The sequence below is a fragment of the Helicoverpa armigera genome, chromosome 4, assembly GCF_030705265.1.
Source record: "Helicoverpa armigera isolate CAAS_96S chromosome 4, ASM3070526v1, whole genome shotgun sequence".
Classification (NCBI taxonomy): Eukaryota; Metazoa; Arthropoda; class Insecta; order Lepidoptera; family Noctuidae; genus Helicoverpa; species Helicoverpa armigera.
In genome coordinates, this window is record NC_087123.1 from 2494172 (window position 1) to 2521643 (window position 27472).

A 27472-nucleotide genomic window follows, 5' to 3' on the forward strand; every position below is an offset into this window, starting at 1 on the left:
AGAAGATAAATTATGCGATTGTTATTACAATTCCCGCTTTATTTGTGAACTCCACGTTCGTTACGTAACTAGTTTGAATAATAGTTAGAAATAATGTTTTGTTATGTTAGTCCGTATTTACATAATTTTGGTACATAGGTATTCCATTATTAAGCTAAATAATAGCCTGGGGGCGCGCGTGTAGCATTTGTAGTAATTTGCATGATAGCCTGATTGAAGTATTGTCATTGATGCTACATTATGTTTTGGTTTGAGGGTAGCTGGTCAACATGATCGACGTAATTACTTAATTAATTACGGCCGGCGGCAATGAGCGCTGTTTTTGTTGGTGGTTGTGAATATTTCTGGTGCCTATAGTAAAATAAGACTAAGCTCAGCATTTTTTGTTTTACACTGCTAAAAATAACCAGAAACGAAATATGTTTACATATTTGGATTTTGGGTGAAACATTACCGTCATCATCTGCCTAAACTTTTCTCAACTATGTTGGGGTCGACTTTCCATCTAATCGTATGCAGCAGATTACCACTGTCTTATACGGAACGACTGCTTGTTCGCGAACATAATCATTGCTTATACTCTAGTTCTGCATACAAGATGAAGCAATTGTGCGGTATCAAAACAGTCCCTTAGGTAAAACTATCGATAATGCGTTCTCATCTTCACATCACTACAGCAATAGACGTTTGAATCTTGGACATATTCCAAAGCATTTCAGTTTTATCCTCGATGTCTCGACGGGGCATAAATTAAACGGTTTTCATACGAATTCAGTTATGTTCGGTTGTTCAACTTAAATTGAAGACTTGGTTGTACTCTTAAGGCTCATAATACTGATAGTAAGTGTATCTATGTTGTTGGAATCTGGTGGTAAGTTTTCCGATTTACTTGTATTGTAGCGTATTTCTTAGGTTTTTACAAGAGGTTTTCTCGTGGTTGCTCCCGTGTTTCGGGGAAATTCCTTCCTGTATCTGGATAAAATAATGTAATAGTGTAGCCGTATTACAGTACACAGAAAATCTGATATAGTTATAGTATTCTATTTGCCTTTAAAAAGCAAAAGCAAACTGCACATTTTGAACAGAACTATATAAAAAAAACACCAGTTTACAAGAAACTACGAAGGCCATTTTGTTTTGCTACATAAACTCGTAGTTTCCCAAGACTTGGTTAATAAATTAATTAATAAAGTCGCGTCCTCACTTAAGCTGAGCTAGCGAGATATTTATATCCTAGTGGATAGTTATAATTCCGACGTTGTAAACATGTTGTTACTTCTAGGAAACTTGCTTTAACTTCAATATGCTATGCTATAAGGAAAAGGTCATCTTGAATTAAGTTGAAAAATATTCCTCAATATTTTCTGCTATTGCAGATTACCTTAACAAATACGAGGGAAATGTATCCAATGAGGAAAGTATAATCAAAAACTGTTTACTCAAAGCAGGCTGAAAAACACTTTTCGAACTTCCGACTTTTTACACGAGAAAGTCCCAAAAACGCTCACACTTCACCACTTCCTATGTGTTAAGGTTGGTGCAAGGTTGCTGGGAAGAAGAAGTGGATTATTTTTAATACTTTTTTATCCTGCTTATAGTGTAAACAACATCCAACAAAGAATGTGAAATACTTGTTTAAAATACAAGGCAAATACTTAAGACAGTTAGTTGTAACTGAAATAGTTGAAAAAGTTTCGCTTCATGCTCCGAATAACGCTGGACAGTTTCAACAAGATAATCGTCGTGAAACATTTACCGTCTTACCACAAAAACTTTTAAACGTCAGTTTATGCCTTGTCTAAAAAAATGACAAATTATGACGTTGACATATGGTTCATTTTGCAGCCAAAATTTTATTAGACAAGTGTAAGACAGGGTTTAAAGTTTTTGTAGTAAGGCCCTATGTGTATCTACAAGTGACTTGAATTTAAAAGCAGAGTAAGTGCCAGATTGTTTGTTGGCCATTCTAACTCAAAAAGCGTCATACCTCATTCAGAAAAAAAATCCTTTAAACGTAGCTCATGCTAAGTCAAAGTATTTCAAATGGAGACAGATGGCAAGTTTTGTTTATAATACCACCATCCTCCGAGCCTTTTTCCCAACTATGTTGGGGTCGGCTTCCAACCAACCAATTATGATGGGGTTTATAATAATATCCTACATTATCTGATTATGATAATACTTCGTGCAATAAGACGTTTCGTCACTCAACAAGAGTTTAGTAAAGATCGAAAATAGCCGAGAAAAGTTAACCTTCCAAGAACACTAGTATCGATGAAAATGAACTTTAATACGAATGCTCTTACGAAGTCACCAGTATTTCTATACCTATTTAACCTAAATTGTACTTACCTACATCCAAATCAACTACATCACTACCTACCTCAATAATTCCAGTACCGACAGAACATTCCCTAAGCTTACTCCAATCCCGGCAATGCTTCAAGGGATATCACAAAGCTTGCCATACATCAACACGTCCGAACCGACGTATCGTTTGACATCGAAAAAGTAATATGTCTCCTCAAGCTGTACATAAAACCTTAGCGAAATGAAACGGGTCTGCTATCAAGCTGCGGCCCGTCAATCTTATTGTCATTCAATTTGAATTTCCGCTTAGGACCGGTTTTTTGTGAGGCCTCACTAGAGGCTATGGAAACAGCGGGTAAAATGACTCTACCGAGAGAATTAGGTCTAAGAAAGTTTTTATTTTATTTATATTAGAAAATGATTGGATAATTATAGTTATTACATGTCATTTGTTGTTATCCTGTAGTTTGTGTCGAATTAAAATGTCCACCATTAGTCCCACGTTGGGCGCCAAAACTATTTGAGTAGATTCCAAACACATAATTTACAATTTTGATAATGCGACAAAACTTACTTTTGCGAGTTGGTTTAAATATCGTGACAATTCTAATTACTGAAAAAAGAAATATTATCATAGAGCATGTACCTACCGACATTTTCAATTTTCCTCTCCCGCTACCATTATGGCCCAACCGTCAGTCTACCCGAGCGGCGAGGCCGAGAAAAACCTAACATTTGTCACTGCATCGGAATCTGTTGAATTAGACGCTTCAAGGGTTCCCCCGGATGGGAATTCGAGCTTATTTTTTGTTTCTGCTCCATATTATAGAACATTCGAGAACATTCTATCCGTAATGGCGTTGCTGTATCGCAATAACGTATCTCAAACGAGGGTAGGATGCTTTTTTCTCGCTTTACGATTTTTAGTTGATGGCTTGATATGATTCGGTTTAAGGCGGGCATTACTTACGGTTCGGAGTAACGTTTGCTTTCGGAATATTAACTCCGAATTTATAGGAAAGGGGTTCGACGTTTTAACGGTTTTTGCTTCAATTTATCGTATTATTTTTGTGCAATATGCGTTACTGAATGGATAATTTAGAGTCAATTTCTATGAATGACGACGATTTTTTATCAAGTATTAACTTTGAGGATAAACTGATTTCTAATAAAAACGCATATTGTAATTTGAAAGTGCCTTTAGATTTTGCATTTATTAGAAAACGGCTTAGCAAGTGTCTTCACCGCTAAAAGCATGTGTATTGGCATACATAGTGACGTAAGTCTCTTTAAAGTGGTTTGATGAATGTGGGACCCTTGACAAAGATGAATGGTGTGTCTTTGTTTTAAAATGGATAACGTTTACCAATAAAAGCGATTCACAAACATAAAATTTTAAAAAGTACTTAATTAAATATATCATCATCAATCATCGTCATCGTCACTCTTTTGGCCGGCCCAAACTTCTGATCCAAAAATCTTTATTGCACCTACATAGTAGTCTAGAACCTGAGAAAGTATATAGGCTTTTTTATCCGGGTACCGAGAGTCAGCAATACTAGCGGAGAAGAACTTAAAATATTAACCCATAGTCGTCTCGAGCAATCCAATATTTTATTTGGGGTAAGCGCAAATTCTTCTTTCCAACATTCTCTCTGTGACGTCATGCTAGTGACATAATTTTTTAACAGGCATCCCGAAAACCTCATAACATACCAAAAACTGCAGTACATAATAAAAAGCATTTCCCGTTTTAGCGACTATTAAACAATTTGCGCTCCGCGAACATTTTGCATATTACATCGGATCCAATTTACGAGTCACTTCATTAGTGATGCTCGCTTGAAGGTATAACGAACCGTAGTCTGTTCGAAACGTTTTATTATTATTAAAATATTTTACTGTACGAGTACATGGGCTTTCAGTAGTTCGGGTAGTTTTTTTGCGTGTGAATTGATTGGTAAAATCATCACGTAAAGTGAAGGCGTTCATCACCAATATTCAGACCCTCGACAATTACATAGTGAGCTCTGTACGGGAAAGAATACATCGATTAGCCACACAACAATGCTAATCTAATTCTGCCATCTAATTGACTTAAGTATTCCTAACAATCAACCCACCTAGGTAAGTATATCATGGATGTGCAACCAGCTACCTCGCAAAAATATCCCCCATTGCAATTACAATAGTGTTTCACCATTCATATTTGATTCCACTCAACATCAAATTGTCAAAAGCCTTCTCTGAATAATTTATTAATCGGAATGTTCAAAGATTAATTGAAACATATAGAACTGTCAGCCGCAGAATTTTGTTCGCGTTTAATTTGATTCAGAAATACGAAACACTAAACAAATTACTGTAGGCCGGTGTCATATGTTGGACGTTGGCACCAATATTTGTGACAATGTGTGGCCGGATTATGGGCATTGATGCTGATGTATGGTTATTTGAAAAGCACTGCTATAATTTGTAGGTACACCTTTGGCAATCGGTATGAGCAGTCAGATGTCAAAAAATCTGACAGGGATATTGTATTGCTCAAGTAACTCAGATGAGGGGTTCAGATGGCAGAAGGAACACTGAAAGCGAACCTCAAGGCAAGTCAGAAAAGGCCAGATTGATGATGATAAATGTGTGCCAACACCCAACGCCAATGTTTGAGCAAATACTAATTTGCAAGTTCACAATTTAGGCAAAAAGTGTTGGGTCTAGAAATGAGGTTAGCGCGTGAAGCTGGCATTACCATTTATTTACAGATTGGTTTGTAAATACTTTGTGACAAGCTGATGTTGACATTTATTTGATCAAATGTGAAAGTTTGAATATATTTTCAAAGCTCGACTTGGTATCCATGGTCAAATAAAATACGAGTACGAATTAATGTATGCTTCAAAAATGTTAAGCATTTTCAATACAACAGATGTTGGAATGATAACATTAACAACAACTATAGAAATCGTATAACAAAATGAGTAAATAAATTGGTGAAAAGATGTTGGGAGTTATTTAGTAAACTCTACCTTGTGAAAAAGAATCACACCATAATGAATTATGTAGGTTAGGTAGGTATTTTATATCTTATATCTTAGGCATTTTATAGGAGTATAATAATCTTCAGATTTACACATTTTTATCTGCCTAATGATAGTTAACCTACACAAACCTATAGATAACAATATAATAGTGGAACTGCAATACAAATCCCCAACAGTACAATTCATTCTACAGTCAACGCCAGCCAAGCCCAGAATTAACTCAACGAATTTTGATAACTTAATTGCTAATTAGTATAAAAGTTGAAGCGCCGCTGCTTACATTAACTTGGAAACAGACAAAACAATTATTGTATTAGTAGAAGTTGTTCTCAGTATTTGTGTATAAAAGTAGACGTTTGTAATACTTACTGTCTGCTGCTGACTTCAGTGTTTCAGTCGTGATGTTCCAAAGTTAAATTGATGTTGATAATGTTTGTCTTTTGTTTTAAGAATTTGTTCTCTGGCCCTTTATTGTGAAGGATTTAATATTCTTGTTCGGGATACGGGGTCTTGGTTGTCAAGATTTACTAGTCGTTTGACTGAATAGAATTTTGCACCAACAAGTGTTAGATATAGTTTAATTTTTTTTTTACAAAAAACGTGTACCTGAAGATGAAATTATAAGACCCAGTTACACCATTTAATTTATGAGGATAACCAAACCATAACCAAACGTAAACTCGTTGCCCATTTTCTGATATTAACTAAAAATTATTAAGTTATTGTTTCAGTTAAATAGTGTAACTCACGGTTAGAATATACATAATATAATTTCCAAATTCATCTTCCTCCGAGCCTTTTTCCCAACTATGTTGGGGTCGGCTTCCAGTCTAACCGGATAATTTCAAAATTATTATATGCATTAAAGCAACATTTATATCCTTCTAACCCAGAACTTCATTGGTGTTTATTTACCAACCCATGTTTGCCATTAATCAATATCTTCTGTCACTATATCACCTGAGATTCACTAGTCTAGATTTCCAGGTACACTTAATGGAGCTAAACTACTGTAATTGAGATGGTGGCATACCTGTGGCTAGCATTCGATCCTTTGTATATACGAGTATATTAATCTGCTGGCTGGCTGTCCACTTGAATTAGATACTCAGGAGATCTAAATAAGAGGCTGAAGGGAGATCTCTATTGCATGGTTTTAAGTATTTTGATATTTCGATTTATTTATTCCTAATATTGGCAACAGCATAAGGCAATAAAGGACTGGTAGGATGGTCACGGATTTTGATAATTCGATTTAAATTATTGCTAATATTTACAAGATAATAGTCATGTTTGCATGATGCTGTTGAAAGGAGGTAAAGTTTCTCTACGGCTACTAAACAGAATGATTGAAATAAAAAGACATGAAATCGGTCAAAAATTATTAATTTTGTTTATAATACTTACACCCATACACCTCGACTCGAATGTACAAATTAATTTTAATGAAAACAAATAGTTGGTCCTCCGCGATAAAAATAACTTATTTTCGTGTACAATAACCGCAGACGGGATAAAAACAAGTTAAATGAAACCTATTTCGATATCGAACTTATACAATTAAGCGGATCTGCGCAAACTTCCAACGTACGCATTTACAGGCACAAAATTTCAATTTGAGCATAAATAAAAACACCAAAACCTCACACTTGAAATTGAACTTTATAACTCGGTGTTAAGTTACATTTTTCATTGTAACGGTGGCAAATTTTCTACCAAAGTTATTGTAGCAGTTTGTTTATAAAACCAACAAAAGTGGAAACTTATCGGGAATAAATGAGAGCAATCGGTTAAACTGTGATCGTAAACAAGGTGGGTTTGTTACGTACAGTCGCAGAAACTTGCTTTGTAAATTAAAAATTGTAGTAAATTGGTTCCGTGAGTTGTGTCGCTAACGTTTCTTTGTTTTGGAGCGAGCGGAGGTTGGAGCGAGCGATTGTGCGAAGGTTGGAGCGCTTTGTATGCGAATGTACTAGTGATTGCTTGTATATGTTTTTCGGAGTGCGATGTTTTCTTTGTAGCGATGTTACTTTGTTAATTGACAAGTTTTTGACGTGTATCGATTGAGTTCGAATAACTGATGTCATTGCAAAACTTTGATAAAAGTTATTTTTTTTATTCGGAGCCTTATTTTGGAATACACATTCACATAAAATGTTTACTACCTATACCAAAATGTTCTAAATATGTACATTCTACTCTTAATTATTTATTTAAAAAGCTCTCCATGTATCTCCATATCAAAGTTAATTTTATACCTACCTCAGAATTAGATCAAAACAGACCTCCAAATACCAGGTGTACCTCTTCTGAATGAAAAAAACTAACTTTAGCAATAATTCAAGAGTCGCGGTACAGGTGTTTGTAACTGCCCCCAAATGATTCAGTCGTGAACTTGTTAAGTGTTGAAATTTTTCTACTTGAACTTTCTAGGGTTACATTAGGTGAGAATTTTTCGAAATTGTTTCTTTGTAACTGTTGGAAGTGTACTTTATGTGAATGGGAGTAGGATTTATTTTTGTATGAGGTACTTTTATCGTGATAAGATAAAATTGAGGAATTCATTACAAGAGGCAATTTAAGAAAAGTAATGTATGAAAAAATAGCCTAGGATTCTAAATCACTTTTTTGGTGACCATTTCACATTGCGTTTAGTACGACTTTTATCCTTAAGTCTTCGTGTGTTTCGACTGTTTTCATGTCTCTTTTAGAGCCCTATACAACTGGAACACACACTTTTAACAAGTAGCTGCAAAAACTCAAATCACAGCCACAAATATAACCAACATTTCGGCCCAAAAAACGCAATTTGGCAGCAGTAAGGGGTGAATTATAAAAAACAACCGAACCCGTGTTACTTTGCTGGCTGGCTTCCATTTCCATTAGTGAGTGTTTAGCTAAAGTGTTCCCCAAACTTGCTCCCATTAGGCTCTCCTTTTTGTCTTTGGCCCCCAAGTTTTTTTCTTTCATTTGCCCCCAACATTTGAGTGTTAAGTGGATATTTTCTTATGCAAGTTGTTGAGTGACTTGGAAATAAGTTGGTAGCGTGTGTATTGATTTTAAGTAGCTTCAAAATAAATTATAGACGAAATTGGAACGTGAACGAAAACATCCGACAGTAACCTAATTCTGAACTATTCTGGTGGGATATTGCTCACGCTTTATTTACATTGTACTCAAGTACCCTTTTTTGGTTAAGTTATTTAAGTCAATTAAATCAAATATTACATGTCACACAATTTTAATCAACTTTACTATAAAAATATGTAATGGAAAATTAAATAATGTATCAGTGGGGATCATGCCCCAAAGGCTGGCCGTATTGCCACACTGGATATCAATACACATTCTTTAGTTAAAGTATGTTTTAACTATTAGGCTATACTTGAAATTTAAAAACAAACAGCTTTATTTATCATATTATTTTCAAACATCTCCCTACTAAAGAAACTCCACACAAATTAATTAAGTAATCCTAAAATAGAAGTTTCATTAGTTTTTGTTAAGAGAACGCTTGAGTTATTACATTTCTCATTGACTTGTCGGTTCTTGACTTCAGAATAGTTTTTCAGTTACAAATTAAAGCTATCAAGTTCTAGCCACTGCTTTTCAATTACATTTAATTCGCATTCGTCTAAAATATTCAGGTATTTTATAGGAATTTTGAAAATGTTTGAAGTTTAGTTGCACGGATTTTCTATATGTAATGTAACTTATTTCAATTGTGGTAATGATATGAGTATTATATTTGCCTGAGCTAATGGCTCTTGCCCCAAAACTATACATATCTACACGTATTGATCCTTTTCAGAAATCCTAGAAGTGAAACTAACCAGTCAGTTAAGTAGCCAAATCAAAAACGAAGAAAAAAAACGCGTATTTTAACATAACGTACTAAAACATCTTCTACCCAGTCTTTTAATACCAGTTATATGTGAGTCGCCTTCTAATCTTATTGAATACAGCTGATTACCTACAACAAAAAGTATTTATTTACAATAAACCTATTTACAGAATTACCTATTTCCAATTTGATTAGGTACTACTGTTTTACATGGAGCAACATCTGACCTCCTCAACTCGGTTCCCCAGAGTTTTTTAGGTATCTTTTTCACTCATTTACCAACAACACATCACTACATAGATACGTACATTATTCTTCACAATATATAATCGGTAATGAGCAAGGATTCCTACGTGTACGTTAGCACATAACCTGGTGACAATAACGTCTCATGATAAATGTGCCGCAGTTCTCCTCGATGAACGGTAGCTTTACGTTACGTCACTATATTGGTGTCAAGAATTCGTGTAAAATATGGTTTGAGAATAGCAAACCTAAGGAGATAAAGTTGACAATATTTTGGGCTGTCATTGAACATCTTTGGTATTCGTTTACTGGTAGTTAGAAGCCAGTAATTTTGACAACCAGTCTTACCGAGGAGTATTGTGATGCCCGGACGGACTAGAAGCCGACCCCAACATAGTTGGAAAAGGGCTCGGGAGTTGACTTAAATTAGGTATTTTAAATCCAGAATTTTAATATGGACATTTTATCATTTTCTCTGATGAACGATATTAAGTGTCCAGTGTATAAATCAACAGTCGTCAATTTACTCATGCAGCAAAAATACTTTGAAAAAATCTCCTCAAAATTACTTTACAACAACACCACCATTTTACAATACGCGAATAAAATCTGTCAAAACTTGTGACGTAACTAAATTTCTGTCATACAGCGCGGTGCATACTAAACACTGGTGCCGTACCAAAAATTGTCAACACGCGTCGCTGTTTGAACGTTGTTAAACGACCGTCAATCTTAGTTTAAACTGCGTTTATCTATATTTTGCTGATTTTTCGTGTCCGTCTTTGTTATTTTGCATTTTATGAAAGTTTTAAAAAGCTTTTAAAAATGACAAAAACAACATGATTTTTTTTAGTTTAACAAACAATACTTCTAATATAGTTTTCGGTACTTGAGAAAAAAAAAATGAAAATAACCGAATTGAGAACCCCCTCCTTTTTGGGAAGTCACCTAAAACCAACATTGGCTTTAAACAATTTATACAAAAAAGATAAAAGTCATTTATTCAAAGTAGGCAAAAAACAAGAATTTCCTAGAAAACTAAGTTATAAATATACCAGAGTTAAAATAAAGTAAAAATCTAAAAACAAAAAAATAATAATTGTAATTCTGTTGTAAGATGACATAGCGTATGCTAATAATGTCGTTCTTACCAAAGATTGTCAAACGCGTGTCGCCGTTAAACGACAGTTAATCTTAGTTTAACGCGAGCTTCCATATCCTCGTATAATTACAAGCCATGCACTTGCATAAATGTCGCGTATTTGCTTGATCTTCTGATATTTTGGCTGCTTTAGATTTTTGAGCTGAATTCAAACTGTGTTTGTTAGTCCTCAGTTTAAAAAGAGGACTATGAATACGGCTATTGTTGGTCTTGTGATTAGTAGAGTGGCTATGAATATGACTTGTGACGGGTGTGGTCAAATGTCCACTTTTCAAGAATTTATTTTAGTTTTTTTTTGGGTTGTATTTTACTATTTTGTAGTAGGGTTACTCATGAGGATTTGGTTATTTATATACAACGCTGCAACGTTATGTTACATAATAGTTAGGTACATTATCACTCGCATTTTTCGTTAAATAAGTGTGAACCTTCTGTCGTTAACGAAACATATTTTTCATTAATTTGCAAACTATTAACTTAGGGTTATTTTTCTTATTGATTTTTTCAATGTTTAAAATTAATATCACACCATTTTTTTTCTTTTCAAAAATTTCAATACTCGATTTTCTTGCTCAGTGTAAACAATACTCTTAAATTACACTATTACCACGAGTAACAATATCATTCTCACCAGCTCCTAATTAATCATCAAACGAAAATGATCATTAAATCCACTAATTCCTTTGATTTACGTGCCAATATCGTATATCTATTGCGAGAAGAGAAAATAACTGAATAATTAGTGGAAAAGCCCGCGGCGTTAAAAGCAAATAAGTTTTGTAATAAATTACAATAAAAGTGTAACCTGAAACTCCATTATTCAGCCGAAGGGAGTATCTGCCTTATGATAAAGGCTATTTCAGATACGGTCAGTTCTAAATTAAATTGAAAAATTCTAAAGTCAGTTACAAGGTTTAACAGGCTCGAATGTGATTTGATAGTTAAAAAATGTGTAATATCTACAAGAGAAAGAAAATTTGATAAAAAAAAAAACATCTTTGCTCCTTAATGCAAAATATTATAAATGTCAGTTTTACGGGTTTATGGATATAATGAATACAAATCACCCGGTATATACTGTTTGCTTTTTAAGTCGGTACTAACACGCTTCGGGAGAAACCTAAATGAGGTCTTTGTTCTAAATAGTATACTTACAAGAAAATATGTAAACCGTTGTTTATAACATCATAAGACTACCTTAAAACCGACTATTAACGGCTATACTTAAAGCTCTTAAAATAACATGACTTTTTAAGAAGGCTTAAAACGTTAACTCGACAAGATTTCAACAAGACTTATTAGCTAAGAGCGTCAGGTAATTAAAATAATTTATTATACTTTCAACGTTGCCGCCTTAGCTTTAACGAATTGATCATCCGGCTACTCTTGTTCCTTTAAATATCTTAATGATACAAGCTCTTCCGGCCTAATCCGCCTTTTATATTCTATTTTTTATGGTGACTTTTCTCCATTTTTACTTTCGATAGTAGTTGCCATGCTCTTTTCTCAATTATATGCTCCTCTAATAAGGCATTGAGCTATAGTAACACTGGTCACATCATCATCCTCCGAGCCTTTTTCCCAACTATGTTGGGGTCGGCTTCCAGTCTAACCGGACTTAGCTGAGTACCAGTGCTTTACAAGAAGCGACTGCCCTATCTGACCCCCTCAACCCGTTTACCCGGGCAACCCAATACCCCTTGGTTAGTCTGGTGTCAGACTTACTGGCTTCTGACTACCCGTAACGACTGCCAAGGATTTTCAATGATAGTATCACTGATCACATCATATGCTAAATTTAGACTTTTCTGAATATAATCTACTGCATATTTAATTTATTCAATCAGTTTGTATTCAGCATTCCAGTCTTAGTCAGGTTTCAATACGGGCTTACAAGCATTCTCTCAAAACCTGAAGAAAACATCTTAGTCTAAAAAAACACTGTTACCACGTCCTTACATTCAAGAAAATCTCTATCATAACCAACAAAATCCCTTCTGAACACGTCCCAATTCAACTTCCACGTAAAATTGAATTAAGACATAACGATAAAAGTGTAATTACCATAAAAACTGCGTGTAGATAAATGGGGGACTACAGGGGTTGGGGACTACGGGGATGGGGGACTAGGATCCCATAATTATGTAGGAGCCTTTCATCTTACCCATAATTATGTTCAAGGGTCGTGAATAGTGAAATGTATTACGGATAATGTTCTAGCTTCTCATTTTAAACCAATTTATGGAAAATGGTGTTTGTATGGGTACTCGCTTTATGTTGTATTCATAATACATGGTGACTTAGATGGTTTTGTGTCATTATGTTCGGAAGTAATTTATATCCGTCATGGGGGCCTATAATAAGGTAAACTTATTTGGAAGATTCTTGTGTTTTACTCTTTCGGTTTTTCCATAGGTGCGATATATTACTCACGACTATTTCTCAAAATAACTTTCTCATTCAAAGCAAAAAAAAAACATACAATACTTTATAATGAACTTATATTTCTTTAATTTTATTATAAAAGTCGAATTTCAAAGCCACAAAATCACATTCAGCAACTTTAATAGAATTTATCTCAGCTCACGCAAAATTAAGGTTTGGTAACTATAGAAAATTATATTTTCTTGATACTTAGAGCACACTGTAAACTTTTAGTCGGCCGATAGTTTCTTTAGGGTCGTAAATTATTATAAAGATGAATGGTACCCACATTAGAAAGATCATTTGGCTGGTATCAGTCCAACTCAACATGATTAAAATTAAGATATTCTTAAAAAAAAATTACCAACTATCGGGATAACTTGTTGGCCGACTGTTTAGTCTGTAGGGAGCAAAATTTTAATTCTGAATGACTAGCAAAAGATAGTATAATTAAAAAGAAATCTCATCAAGTCTTTACTTTATAAGATAAACTTATATTGAAAACTAAGTTTTAAGTTTTTAGATGAAGATTGATGTCCATTTTAGTTTTCATACATCCCTAGCTGTTACAATTATCATGTATGTACTAGCTTTCGCTAGCGGCTTTAACCACGCCGATGTTCATTTTAGTTTACATATACAGCTGTTGCAATTATCATGTATGTACTAGCTTTCTCTATCAGTTTCGAACGCGCGCCTTAGGAAATACTTACTTCGCGCACCTGGATAAAAAGTAGTATTAGTCCTTTCTAGAAGTCTAGATTTCTGTGTAACCAAACTCGATTTAAATCAGTTTAATAATTTTGGTGTGAACGCGGAAAGTGCACACAGAGTTATTTTCGCATTTTAATCTTACCGAAAAACACGATTAAATACTTTCACACTACACATTAATTAATTCATTCCCACTAAACCGCAGGTGAAAATCACTTCGAAATTCATAACCCAAAAATGTAAAGCACGAAATTTTTATACGAGCGCAATTCCGGCCGTATTTTAAACGGCTCTATAAATTAACTGGGCACAATACATGCTGGATAAATCGTTGTCACATAAGAATGTCGCTATGGGACGAGGGGTCTGGAGGGGGTCGACAGGGGTGGGGGGAGTAATAACAGGGGTATACCGCAGTTAGGTTAGGCGACTTGTTATTGCGTTGCATTATTTATGTGTGTGTGTTTGTGTGTTTGTGTTAGTTGAGTGGTCTTTTTGATTGTGAGATGGTTGTTGCCGAAAGTAAGTAATAGTGAATATCGTGTTCTTCAAAGTAATAGGTTCGATATTATCTCGTCCTGAAAAGTTTTAAATTTGATATCGGAAGTATTAGCCTATGTTCAGCAGTGGACGTCCTATGGCTGAGATGATGATGATGATGAAGTATTAGAAAGTTGATAACGCTAAAATGTGCTCATTATTTTCATCGAACAATTCGTTACTATTAAAATTAAACGAATCTATCTTATTAAATAAAAATCTGAAACATCAATAAATACTGGAAGCTAATTACTAAATTTTCTGAAAAAGGGTTAATGAAAATTAAACATCTTAAATTATTCTGCATCGTATCTGTATTGTAGTTAATTAACTTTTTAATTGTGTTACGAAGAAATTACAGTGTCAGTTGTCAGATTAAACACGTCCGCGAGTTTTGTAGGTAACTGGACGGTTAATTAATATTTAGTAGGATTTGTACTGGATTGAGTTACCGAATACAATTAAAGTAACAGTACAATTATTGTACTTTTATAAAAGAGTGTATGAGTTTCGCAAAGCACGTGCAATGAGTCGGGACTGTCATTTGTTTATTGTTGGCCGTCTTACCTCTTGGTAGCGTGTTATCCTGGTAACTGGGTTGAGGAGGTCAGATAGCCAGTCGTATCGTGGTGACATAAAATAGCTGAGAAAGTACCTACTTGGCACCTATGATTACAACAATGTTTTTAATACTTAAACGATATGTTATCTTCAGCTAGGTATTATTCTAAACGTCAATTAAGTTAGTACCTACTAAAAGATATTTCAAGTCTTGTAGTAAACTATAAAAACTATATCGTGGCCTATAAATAAAGAATTAATTTTATAAAGAAAAACAAAGAAAAAGTCTAAACTGCCACTGACAGGCTCTCGCAAAAGTCTTCGAGATATAAATAATATAAAAAATCTGATTGATGTTAAAGACAAAAGCGAAGTTTTCCCTTCTTAAGAAAATACAAGGAATAATTTTGTATTAATATATTTCTCGTTAAGTTTTACTAAAGTTAATAATTTATTCGTAACTTTTCTAATGAAAATAGAACAGTTTTGTTGGTTTTTTCTATTCCTAGAAATCAAACTAGTCATTAAGTTTGTATTGTTGATGAAATGTTATTAAAATTCATTGAAATAGTAATAAAATAACAAATATTTCATTTTGATTAACATGAGTATACAATATCGCCTCGTTTTCTGAGAACTAGATAGAAAACAAATGTATTATAGGTACCTACTAAACACTCGACCCACTGTAGTTTTTAGAAATACTATTAGAATTGAAACATTTACAAACTACAAATTAAATATTCTACGTACAAAAAATAAGCTAGCAAAATAAACGCCTAATCCAGTTGACACGATTTCCAAACTAAAAATACTCTAGCAGATAAGTACATGTAAAATGTGCAAAAAACATTTTAAAAGTCAGCTTAAAAGAAACTGAACATCGAAACACTTTAAGAATTCGATCGCTAAGCAATTAGTCGAAGCAAATTCTCTCTGTTTAACGTAAAAAGCGCTTAATTAATCACAAGAGCTTTACTAAGCAGAAAAGAAGTTACTACAAGTTTTTCCCAAGAAATATTTGAGTTTGGACTTAAGGACTTTGTCGCACTGTTAGCGAGAACGGAACGGAGATCAAATATTTTTTCAAGGAAGTTTCTTAAGCGTGTTGTTTTAGAAAATGAATGAACATTAAAGGTGGGTATTGTATTAAATCCGATCATGAAGTGAAATTTTTGCTTGTACCATATTTAAACAAGAGTAAAATAGAAGAAAACTACAATACAAATGATTACAGAAAGGACTGAGTAAATAATGTTATAGTAGGTATACGAAAAATAATGCTGTTTTTCAATTCAATGTTGTTTTTATTAACCTGCAAAGCATGAATGCCTACGACTAACAGATAGATACCTATCTATGTATATTTTTACCATATGCCAAATAAAATTATTCACTGCCTCACCCGCTATCAATGAGACCTAGCCCTTACATATCCCTCAGCCTGATCGGTCCATGTTTACACTACGCTCAAGCATTAAGATGAGATAAAACCGTATTTATAGCCAAAGAATCGTATTTGCTTTTATCATAAACCGGTTTATTATTTGTCCTGGTTTGTTGTTTGTCATGGATATTGATGTTGCTCTTTTATTATAAGGTTACTGAAATACGTGCTGTTTGGTTACCCTATAAATAAGTGTGTTCTTGGAGGATTTCATTAAGTATATCACTTTTTAGCTTCAATTTTATCAAATAGGTTGTTTTAAAGCTTTTATTCATATTAATTCGTTAGTAGTAACCAATCGACTGATGGCCGTTTATCAGCCGCTCCTAATGATTTCTTTTGTTTGCGGTTTATCTATTGATTAGAATAAAAAACTCTGAAACCGGTCAAGAGTAAGTTCAATGAATTTTTACTATACATTAAAAAAGGCATTGATCAATTCAAATTATGGAGAAGTTGTCGCCCTCCAAGGTTTCAATTGATAAAATATATTTTTTACGACTATTGATGAATAATTTTATGTCTACGTTGATATTTAATCTATTTTAATAACTTTATTGCCATAGGTTACAGCCTAAACAATTTATTTTTATTTCTCAGACTCAGACATTGCCTATCATTCAGGCAAACAACTCTCGAAAGTATTCCAAACAGTTTTTTTACGAAATCACCCGATACTTTGTTTGATGGGCCAATAAATAAATAATAGCCCAGTATTTGTTTAGGTTATAGACAATACTATTCAGAACGAATAAAGATGAAGATGTCTATTATATAATATTGACGTTAATAGGATGAGTTGGTAAATGTAGTAAGTGGTTCCTTACAATGAAGAAGATCTCTTGTAGAGTTACAATGTACTAGCTAGATAATAATATAATTAGTCTTAGGTTGGTTATGATCTTTAATAGATAGTTGAGAATAGTAAGTAGTCAATTATAGGCTACTTTTGTGCTTAGGCGTAGTTCACTTTATATATGTGGTGGCCTTATCGTAGACTTGACCACTTCATGAAAAGATTTGACCATTTCATGAAATAGTCGCGTTTCATGAAATGTCTCACTGTCTATTGGCCACATCATGATGTGGCTTGGGCAAATCAATGATAAGATATCGTTTCTCGATATGTGCAACTGAAAACTCGGCTTCTTCATGAAATGGTCTAAATTAATTGATCACATCGTAAAATAGTTATGTAAATGCGCCCCTAGGGGCGCTGCCAGCGCTTTGTTTATGTTTGAAGATGGCGGCCGTTGACTGCAATGACAATTCTCGCAGCGAAAAATTTTGAATAACATCATCATTTACTTGGTATATTTAAAAATCCATACTAGCAAACATCATCGCGTTTTTATGTAACTGATATAATTCTACATTGGAGAATTATAACAACGTTTATTATTTATTAGGTTATAAAACAAATCAAGAACAGTAGGGTGACCACGCGAAAGAATTCCATGGACTATTACTGACTGTCAAAATATGACGTTATGGAAAATATTAAAAAAAAAATGTCGACGATCCTACTATCCGTATAATTCCAATGGAGAAGTATTTTGAAATATTAAAGGAAGTTCATAAAACTGCTGGACACTTATAAGATAGGCTTTATAATGGCATCCACGGCCGATTTCGGCCACGGCGGCTGTTCTCATTCAGGAGATCAGCCAGCTGAGCTGGACATATTACCTATAGTGCACGAGCATTTGCGCAGACACAGGTGCACTCCCTAACTCCCAGAACCCGACACGGCATGGGCATGGATGGGACGGCAATCCAACACGACCGGAAGGAGATCAGGCGTAGGACCGACATTTACGTGCTCTCCGATGCACAGTCACCAATTTCCAGGCTGTGGGCTGTTTCATGAAAGTCTCTAGTCTCTAGTCTCTCTCAGCCCGACCCGGCAATCGAACCCGAGACCTCGTGCTCAGCAGTTGCGCTTGCGATTGCTAGACCAACTAGGCAGTGAACCTACAGGTCACGTCATTTTAGACTACGTGTGTTCTATGTTAAGATTCCTATTATGTTACTAAAGTTCCTTTTTTATTTAAATAATAATGTATATCGGACATAAAGGACAATGAACAAGTTCTTACTCTTAATATTTGCAATTGAAGTTTTGAAAAAAACCTAAGTCTTTTTGCCTCCGGACAATTTTAAGCTGTGAAAAATTTCACAACTACCAGATTTCATTAAATTAAACTCCAATGGGTCTACGCGAGTTTCCCCCAACCCAAAATATTTTGGATTTATATTAAATACTTTATGGATACCCTATTTTACCATAAGGCCAGACATGGATGACAAAATCGAGAAATGATGACGATTTAACGATCTGGTCAAATTAACATGAACATTTCATGAAACGCGACCATTTCATGAAATGCTCGAGTTTTTCATGAAGTGGTCAATTCTACGATATGGCTACGACATATATTCATTGGGGACTTACTGCCATCCATACCAGCGGTACTGTTTCACCGTATAGTGTTTTGTATAAAACTTACTTGCAAAAGTGTGTCAACATGTGTAATTTGTACGTCTAATTTATTGATGCTGTAGATATCTTCCAATCAACAAACTATATTACAAAATATCTTTGTATTACTGAATACAATCTCACCATCATTAAAGCAGTAAAAATACCCCAATAATACTGCAATCCCCTCAAAATCTGGCGCAAACGATGCATCTTTATCGACAATATTAAATTCTGCTTATCCGCAACACCGCGAACTCGGCTGTGTCAATACTGTTGACCCGATGGTTGGCAAAAAAAATAATGTAAAGAGAGTCTTGATTCCAGTCGAAGTTTTCAGTAGGTCTGCTACCAGCCAAATATCTGATCTTTGTAACGTGCGTAGGTAGGTACACCTTCATACTGGTTTATGAGCCCAAAGAAGCTATCGGCCGACTAAAAGTATGCAGTTTGTGCTTACTCGCAACACAGCGAACTGGGCTGTGTCAATACGGTTGAGCGGCCGGTCATTTGTTACTTATAGGAAATTCTGTTTTGGATGTTGATAAAAACCCGGACCCTGATCGATAAAGATATTGTGACGGAGACACGGGTCAGTTTAGGGTTGGGCAGTGAGCAAAATTTGTATGTTTATTTTTTTATTTATTTTTCTGCTTTTTAAAACTTTTTTTAAAGAAGATGTTGGTGGTACAAAAAGTATTATGTTGGTTCATTTCTTCAAACTACGTTGACATATTGTAGGGAATATAATACTTTTATTGGAAATAAAAACACGCAATACCACTCTTTAATAATTTCACCATTTGTCACTCTTATAAAAGCTTAAATAAACTAAAAACTATGCAAGCATGTGAGTAACTTAATTTACATAAAGTTGCGGCTGAAATGGCTTGTAAATAGAGACAAGAGGTTTAGAATAATGTTTTTGTATATTAAGTTTTCAGATTATCACAGCATGTCGGCGAAGTTCGAAAACACTCTTTTTGTAGTGTATAAATAATTAATATATAATTAGTATAAATTAATTTTTTCTTACATTTTCATCTAATGCGTACCGGTTATAAAACATACAGCTTTATCCCAAAATAGATGCAACCATCCTCATTTCCATGTCTTTCACTACACTTTTTACTTTAAGGCAAAGATAAATCGACAAATCAGTCATCCAATTTTCCACGCTGCAAATTTTCAAAAAATATCGGCAACCTTAGCTCCGATATTCCACAGCGGGTCACCCAACTCCTAATATGCTTCTTTTACCCCCAAATCTATTGTTCATTTGATCAAGTTTATTAAATAAAGATCCTTTTGGTAACATGTGGTTTGGGGAAAAGTAATATTACGCTGTCCAATGGCCGTCTCGTTTGGACAATAGTTTTTGCATTCGACCAATTTTAACGTTCGAACATTTTTTGCGGAATTTATATTTTTTATGATGTCGTATTTGGTTATGATTTGCGAGAATTAATACAATGGGGATTTTATTTCGCATTTTTTTAATGGAAGAGAATTTTTTACAAACGGATATTTTTAGTACTTATTAAAAAAATATAGCACTCCTATGTATTTTAAAATTATTGAATTTTCAGTCATTTTTGATATCGTATTTTCGTAAATAAAAACGCATTTTAAATAGTTCATTTTAAAGTGTCATTATCGATCTAAATTCTCTTCTATAATTTGATCAACAAATTATTATTTTTCTTATAGTTCTTGAGTTGTAACGTCCTTGTATTTTGTTTGTACAAATATACTTAATATTATCCAATATTATCCGTATTGTTAATCTTTTCGGGAATATTTTTGGTATCCGTCGTATCGTACAGAAAAAGGTATCTACTAGGTATTATTATCTACTTATTAAGAGAAAGTTGTTCGAGCTAATTAGCTGATTAGTTCGGCTTTTCGTTACTTGAGGATACAATAAGGAATTGTTAAGTTATATCTTACTTAATATTGAAAAGGTGGAAGAACCGGTTTATATATTATTGTTTGTTGTTATTACTAACGTAACCTGGAAACTAAATTATTTTGTTCTATAACTGGAAACATGACCGTATTTCTTATGACTTTTAATTTAGCATTGAATAAAATGTGGTATTCTTTCACAGGTCCAGTTGCAGAATCGCTGCTACTTATGCTGGTTAGCAGTATTTTCGCTATGCGTGACGTCATACTTAGGTAAGAATAGTTCAATAAGGTACCCGATCGATATAAAATAAAATAATATTATTATTTGCCTTTAAACTTGTAATATACTTGAATAATAACTTTTTTACCTAGCATAAATTGATTTCCATTTTCAATTACTAAATCAAATATTAGGTAACTATTTATAAAAAAAAAAAAACAAATAGAAATTCAATTTACAATACAAATACAATATTATAATAAATTCATAAAATACGTAGGTACCATCGTTTTGCGAAAGAATCACAATATTAAAACAAATTTTTAATATTAAAATGAACAACATTAAATTATTTCGTTGATTAATTTATTTTTTTGAATTCCAGGAATATCCTACGATGATGTCTGGCTCCGGACGACTGGGCTGCTCCGATTTATATGTAAATAAGAGGGAATTTTTAATATAATAATTGAGTTTTAAGTTAAAATAAAATAAATAAACATAATAATATTGTAATTTAAGAAACCGTTTAACGTATACGGGTCGTCAGCTAACCGTGGTGAATTTATTTTAAATTAAATATTTAATTATTGTTAAATCCTGAGAATGTGCTTGTAATTTATTGCAGAATTTATTTAATTTTGATAATAATTTATAAATTATTACGGTGCCCGATTTTTTAGGTATGCAGTTATTAAAGTACTTAATATATTTTTTAATTATTGAAAATCAAATGAATTACGTATATAGCAACCAACTGTTACAGAAGGTTTGACTCACGTCCCGAGGGAACAACTTCTCGGACGCGGATAAAATAGCCCGTATATAAAAAGCCTACATGTACCTATTTTCTCAGGTTCTCGCTAGACTATCTTCGAAAAAAACTTCAATTAAATCGGTTTGGCAGTTTTGGTGTTAAACGGCGACAGACAGGCAGACAAGTAAGAAAATAAACTTATGAAGAAAATTTCAAAATTACAAAATATTCATATTTCAGTTACTTAAAACGTATGAATATATTCTACTGTAAATTTCAATCCTACATCGATGTAACACGTGAACAGCTATAGACTAAAGGCACTCACCAAGTAAATCTGTTTATTGAAGCTAATCTCACCAGTTAGACGGTTTAACGCTAAATGGGTTAACGCATAATAATATTAGAATAATGTGCTAACATGTTATTATCCCTTACCCAACCATATCACTGGTTAATGGTATGATATTGCGTGATCCGTCTTATTGCTGGGACAACCTTGAAAACAAGGGCTCAAGTTCACCTACAACATGAAAGTAAAACTACAAACATAAACAGTTGAAACTTGGGCCTAAACATCTTCAAATAAATTGGTATCGGTTTTTACATGAACGGTAATTACATGCAAAAATAACAATTAATTAAATAGTTCAAATTTTCCGTCGGACTAAAATCGTGGCATGTTCTTTTTTTCTCAATTCCTATTTCAAAATGGAAGTAGAATGAACTTGAACCTTGAATTACTTACATTTGGTAATGCATAGTGTATCTACGGGTGGTAGACCACATTTTTGGCCAACGGTACTCCATGCGATAGATCTGTCATCACTGACTTGACTGTTATTACTAAATAACCTGTATAAATTGATTGAACGATTATGTTGAACCATGATAAACGTCACGTATCATGAGATTGGTGAATGCAAAGGACAACATTAAAATAAACTTGGCCTATTTTAACTCGTCTCAAAATGATATCCGCAAATACAACTGTCACAATCGTCAGTCTGACCTAGATCTTGTATAAAATATACAATTACTTACTTTATGCTTTAAATGTTTTAATCATCAAAAGTAATGCGAAAACAGCATCAATATAAAATTTGAAAATTCACAGGATTTAGATTTCAATAAAATTACCTACGACCTACGTTGTTTTAAATTAATCTTACCAAAAATTAATATTGTAATTTGGGTACTAAAATATTGTACGAGAGACAATATTTTATACATAAATTGTAATTTAATGGCTCTGTAATAAATTAGTTAAGCACATTACAGGTTTATATTCTACTTGGGCATAAAACATGGTATAGATGTTTTATCTCACGAAAGCGGGTTAGCTTTACCTGTGTGTGTAAATGCACGTTGTCTTTGTATGTCTTGGCCACTATTGCGTGCTCCAGAGCCATAGAGAATCAAATGACAAGCGGATTTGCCAAAACGGAAAATATCCTGCAGCAAAACGGAAAGCAGCGCGCAAAAATGCGGGTGTTCGGGGGACGAGAAACGTTACAGTTTTCGCCCTTATATGCCTTCTTTGAACCCGGCCATTTTATTTAATACCAAAAATCGTTGACAGATGTCTCAAAGAACACGAACGCCTCGTTAGTTCAGTCGTAACTGATCGTTTTAACCATGCCCACAGTAGATATTTGACCTGGAAGAAGGCCTCGTACCTACCTGCATTATGGCATCTCCGCTTATCTTTCCTTACTCCGTGTCCAGAGCTTACGCATACAAAGACAATGTGCATGTACAATATGTACATTTACTCACACAAGTATAGCTTACCCGCTTTCGTGAAATAAAACATGATAATTTGTGAGCTTTTGTTTTCATATCGCATACAACGAATGATTCACGTCTTTATCTTTTTACGTACAAATATTTATTCAATTAAAATACTCATTGACTTACTAACCATTGGATTACGACTTAAAAAAATCTGCAATAAATCTATGACTTCCGAATTTAAACCATATTCAAAAGTAGCAAGAGTCAATTTAGCCTGTCACAGGTTTTCACAGTCTTCTTTCATAATGGTTAGTAGGTCAATGTAGGTACACTATGTAGAATTATATAAAACCACGTAATTATGAAAATGTATATAGTTATGTAATATATAAAAAAAGATAATAAAATTAATGGATGTCCTTGTAATAAATTGTGTGATCTGTAGAATTTAGTAGATAAAAGATTAGCCAAAGTTAAATTTAAAGTGTAATTAATCATTCGACGTGATCATTATGAACGTGCGATCCTTGTGTAAGAACGAGCACACACAGCGCAACTTTCACGGGCGACTGAAGCCAATAAAAAATAGTTGCGCAACTTTTTATAACTTATTTTTTAGTTTGTACAAAATATATGTGTAGCTATCCTGTTACTCTTCATTGAGCTTAGAAAAAGTTACTGATAACTACGTTAGTTAAAATATAAAATTAATTGTGACTCGCCAAGGCTAAGATGAAGTTTGTAATATAATATAATTGGAAATATTAAAACTTATAACGCTATTAAGGACAGTGTAAAAATGATTTCTAAGAAAAATAAGACCTTTTGAGATTCTTTTGACTTTGTTTATTAAAACTAAGAACAGTTTTATTAAGTTTATTTTATATTCGATGTAAAGAATCTATCATAAGGTCTTCGTAGTAATATTTGTGATAGATTATACCCTTGAATATGTATATTAATTAGGGAATCCACACAGAAACTCGCGAAATTAACATGCCACTCCAAAGGTATAGAATATGTTATAGTTTTAATTATACAAAGAGAATGTAGAATTTGTCAATACATTTTTAATCAGTATAAAACAATTTGCAAACTGTGCAACTAATATGTTGTTCACCAAGCAAGATGCGTTTTTCAGAAAATACAGTTTACTTTATTTTGCAACGCTACATTAATTAAACTTGTTAAGACAATGCAAAAATAATGAAAAAGCGTTTTTTGGCATAGTGCTATCCTAGATCTTATTCATTACTTTCTATTGAACAAACACAATTAAAATGTTGCAAAAGTCTGTTTCTAATTAGTATTTACCACGGAGAACAAAATTACTAGTGGAGATGTCATATCTAATACAAAATCTTTTAAGAAAGTAGCGTGCCGAAATGCGGGTGTTCGAAAAACGAACGTTACTAGCTTCGCCCTTACACGCCTTCTATGGAACCCACCCATTATTTTCAAAATACTAACAATGAATCAAGATAAAACTTTGACAGATTAGTGTTATTTTGACAAGTGAACGTCTCGCTAGTTTTAGTAACGTAAGTTTTGCTTGACCTACAAGAAGGCGCCTGACTTACCTTCCTATTGGCATCTCCGCTATCTTTCTTTCCTCCATCTTAGGTACCTACATAGACGAATTAATAAAATACACTACTAGACAGTGAATTTCATAAGTTTTAGGTAACGCCACTTAAATAGTTCCAAAATATTTCTTAATTCAAGCAAAAGAGAATACAAGTAAGCATTATGTCTCGTTATAAATCAAGAAACACGCAAAGTATGCCCAAAAAGCAATTTGTATATTTGCCAAGTAAAACATTAGCATAAAAATGCCAAAGAACTTTTGAACGGTGAAAAAAACGTTTCTCGCATTTTATGTACGACTGTAAGAATATCCTCACACTGCAGACTAAACAGTCGGCCGATAGTTGATCAGCTATATTGTATTTTTTTCTTAAAAAAAAAAAATCTTGATTCTGTTTAAAGTTCTCAGTCGGTCTGATACCAGCTAAATACCTAATCTTGGTAACGTACGTTCAACCATTCATCTTCATACTTATTTATGAGCCCAAACAAACTACCGGCCGACTAAAAGTTTGCAGTGTGTTCGTACTCTTAGGCGATTATCACACTGCCCCGCATGATGCAGCGTAGTGCGTGGATGCGTTTTTTTCCGTTGTATGGAAATATCTCCGTTTGTATGGAAAACACGCATAGTCCAACACACTGAAAATGCATCCACGCGCGTTCATGCGGATCACGCACATACATGCGGAGAAACACGCACCCCCGCGCGTAGGTGCGGGGCGAAACGCAAGGTATGGCACACTGATCCCGCAGTGACGCGCGTGATTTTGAATGGGCGTGACGTGTATATTTGAAAATGGAACTCGATGAGAGCCGCTGTGCTTGAATTTACAAAACGCACCTACGCGCGTGAGTGCGTGAAAAACCCGCACGATGATGCAGATCTGCACTCCCGCAAGAACGCGCGTAGGTGCGTCGACACGCAAGATGCAGCGTGATGCGGGGCAGTGTGAAGATCACCTTACTTGAAAAATGTTATGTGAACGGTTATAGGTCGGCTACATACGTTGCCACAAAAAATCGTAATTGAATCGATATTAAACGGCTTATAATCGTATTATGTGGCGCTAATCTAAGTTGATGTATACTCGATCATCCAACAAAATCGAGAGACTTGGTTTAATAAGTGATTGAATGATGATGATCAAATGATGAAATGTTTGATATACTAACTTAATTTTTACTAAATAAAACAATTGTAATTTGTTTTTTAACTGAATGTGGGTTAATAGTACCTAAGCTTAATATTATTTTTTTTGTTATTATAAAATTGAACACTTATTATATGTAATTTATTATCTTATCTATACATATAATAAATCTGTAGAAAAGTAATTTTTGTACATTGAAGAAATTGACAAAAAAAAATAGCCAGCATGTTAAAGGATAACTAACAGAACCCATTTCCATCATTTTTGTCATTTTTGTCTGTTTGTCTGTTTATCTGTTTGTTTGTTCGGGATTCACGTAAAATCTACGAATTATATGCAGACAATGCTTATATACAAAAATTCTACGTAACTTGGGGTATTACTTAGTTTTTGTTTCATCGAAATCGATTCACTCTATCAAAAGATATGATTAATTTTATGGATTCAAGATGTAAAATATTACGACACGCAATCTATTTGTCAAAACTGTACATTTGAATGTTGTACTTATATTAGTTGATCGGCCTATTATTAATCTTTACACAGAAAATCACACCTTTATAAGTAACTTCGGAAGAAAAAAAAATATGAAAATTTTGTTTAGCCAAGGTTAAAGTAGCTCCATCTGTGGTAAATAAAATACAGTGAGGAGCGAGGTGGTAAATGACAATATTACCATACATTCTTCATAGAGGATTATTATTTCAACAGATGGAGTTGTGTATTTTCCGTAATTCACCATATTTTAACACGTAGTGTAATTTTTCGATAGACATTTCAATAGTGTTAGTCAGTTTGCCGTGCCACATCAAAATCCAACTATTATTATTACCTTGATGAAAAGAAAATTAATAGTTCTCAGCCAAATTTAAAACGGTGCCATCTAAATTATTTTTTGAACATTATGTCAAAAATGATGACTTTAGTGGAACAATTAATTATCATTTAAAGTTACAGATGGAGTTCATATCAGGATTTTTTCATAAACATAGTTTAGCTTATCTTCCACTAATGTGGTGGCCTTAAAACAAATTACTTTGAGTGAGTAGTATTAAGTAGACCTTAATTATTTTTTCTGATGCAAAATATGTAAACTTAATCCTAGAAGAAATGAGGATCTATCTCTCGCAAGCGCTGCTAAGCGTGAGGTAGGTAATGTAGGATTCTGTAGCTTTAAAAACAAGCCCAGATACAAAGTGCAGATAAGAAATGGGAGCTTTCTCGATTTAATACCATACACACGTAAAATGCTTTATGCATCTGAAAACGTACAAATTGCGCGTCGCATACCAGAGACATGCTTACTTTCAACTTCTGATCGCAAATACACTGTTC

At 33.8% G+C, this 27472-nt stretch overlaps 1 protein-coding gene and 1 long non-coding RNA gene across 2 annotated transcripts in view; one reads left to right on the forward strand and one right to left on the reverse strand.

Moving 5' to 3' along the window:
* LOC110370505 (uncharacterized) overlaps positions 1-21538 on the forward strand; it is a 131359-nt gene extending 109821 nt beyond the window's left edge. Inside the window, exons 6-7 of the mRNA XM_064034184.1 lie at positions 20883-20952; positions 21288-21538. Coding sequence (XP_063890254.1) covers positions 20883-20952; positions 21288-21303 — 86 coding nt within the window. The 3' untranslated portion in view covers positions 21304-21538. The remainder of the gene's footprint in view (positions 1-20882; positions 20953-21287) is intronic.
* Positions 21539-25357: 3819 nt separating this feature from the next.
* LOC135116876 (uncharacterized) lies at positions 25358-26077 on the reverse strand. Its single transcript, XR_010276439.1, has 2 exons — positions 25947-26077; positions 25358-25513 (listed from the first exon to the last, which is right to left on the reverse strand). It is a non-coding gene; the product is annotated as an uncharacterized LOC135116876 (long non-coding RNA).
* Positions 26078-27472: the final 1395 nt, after the last annotated feature.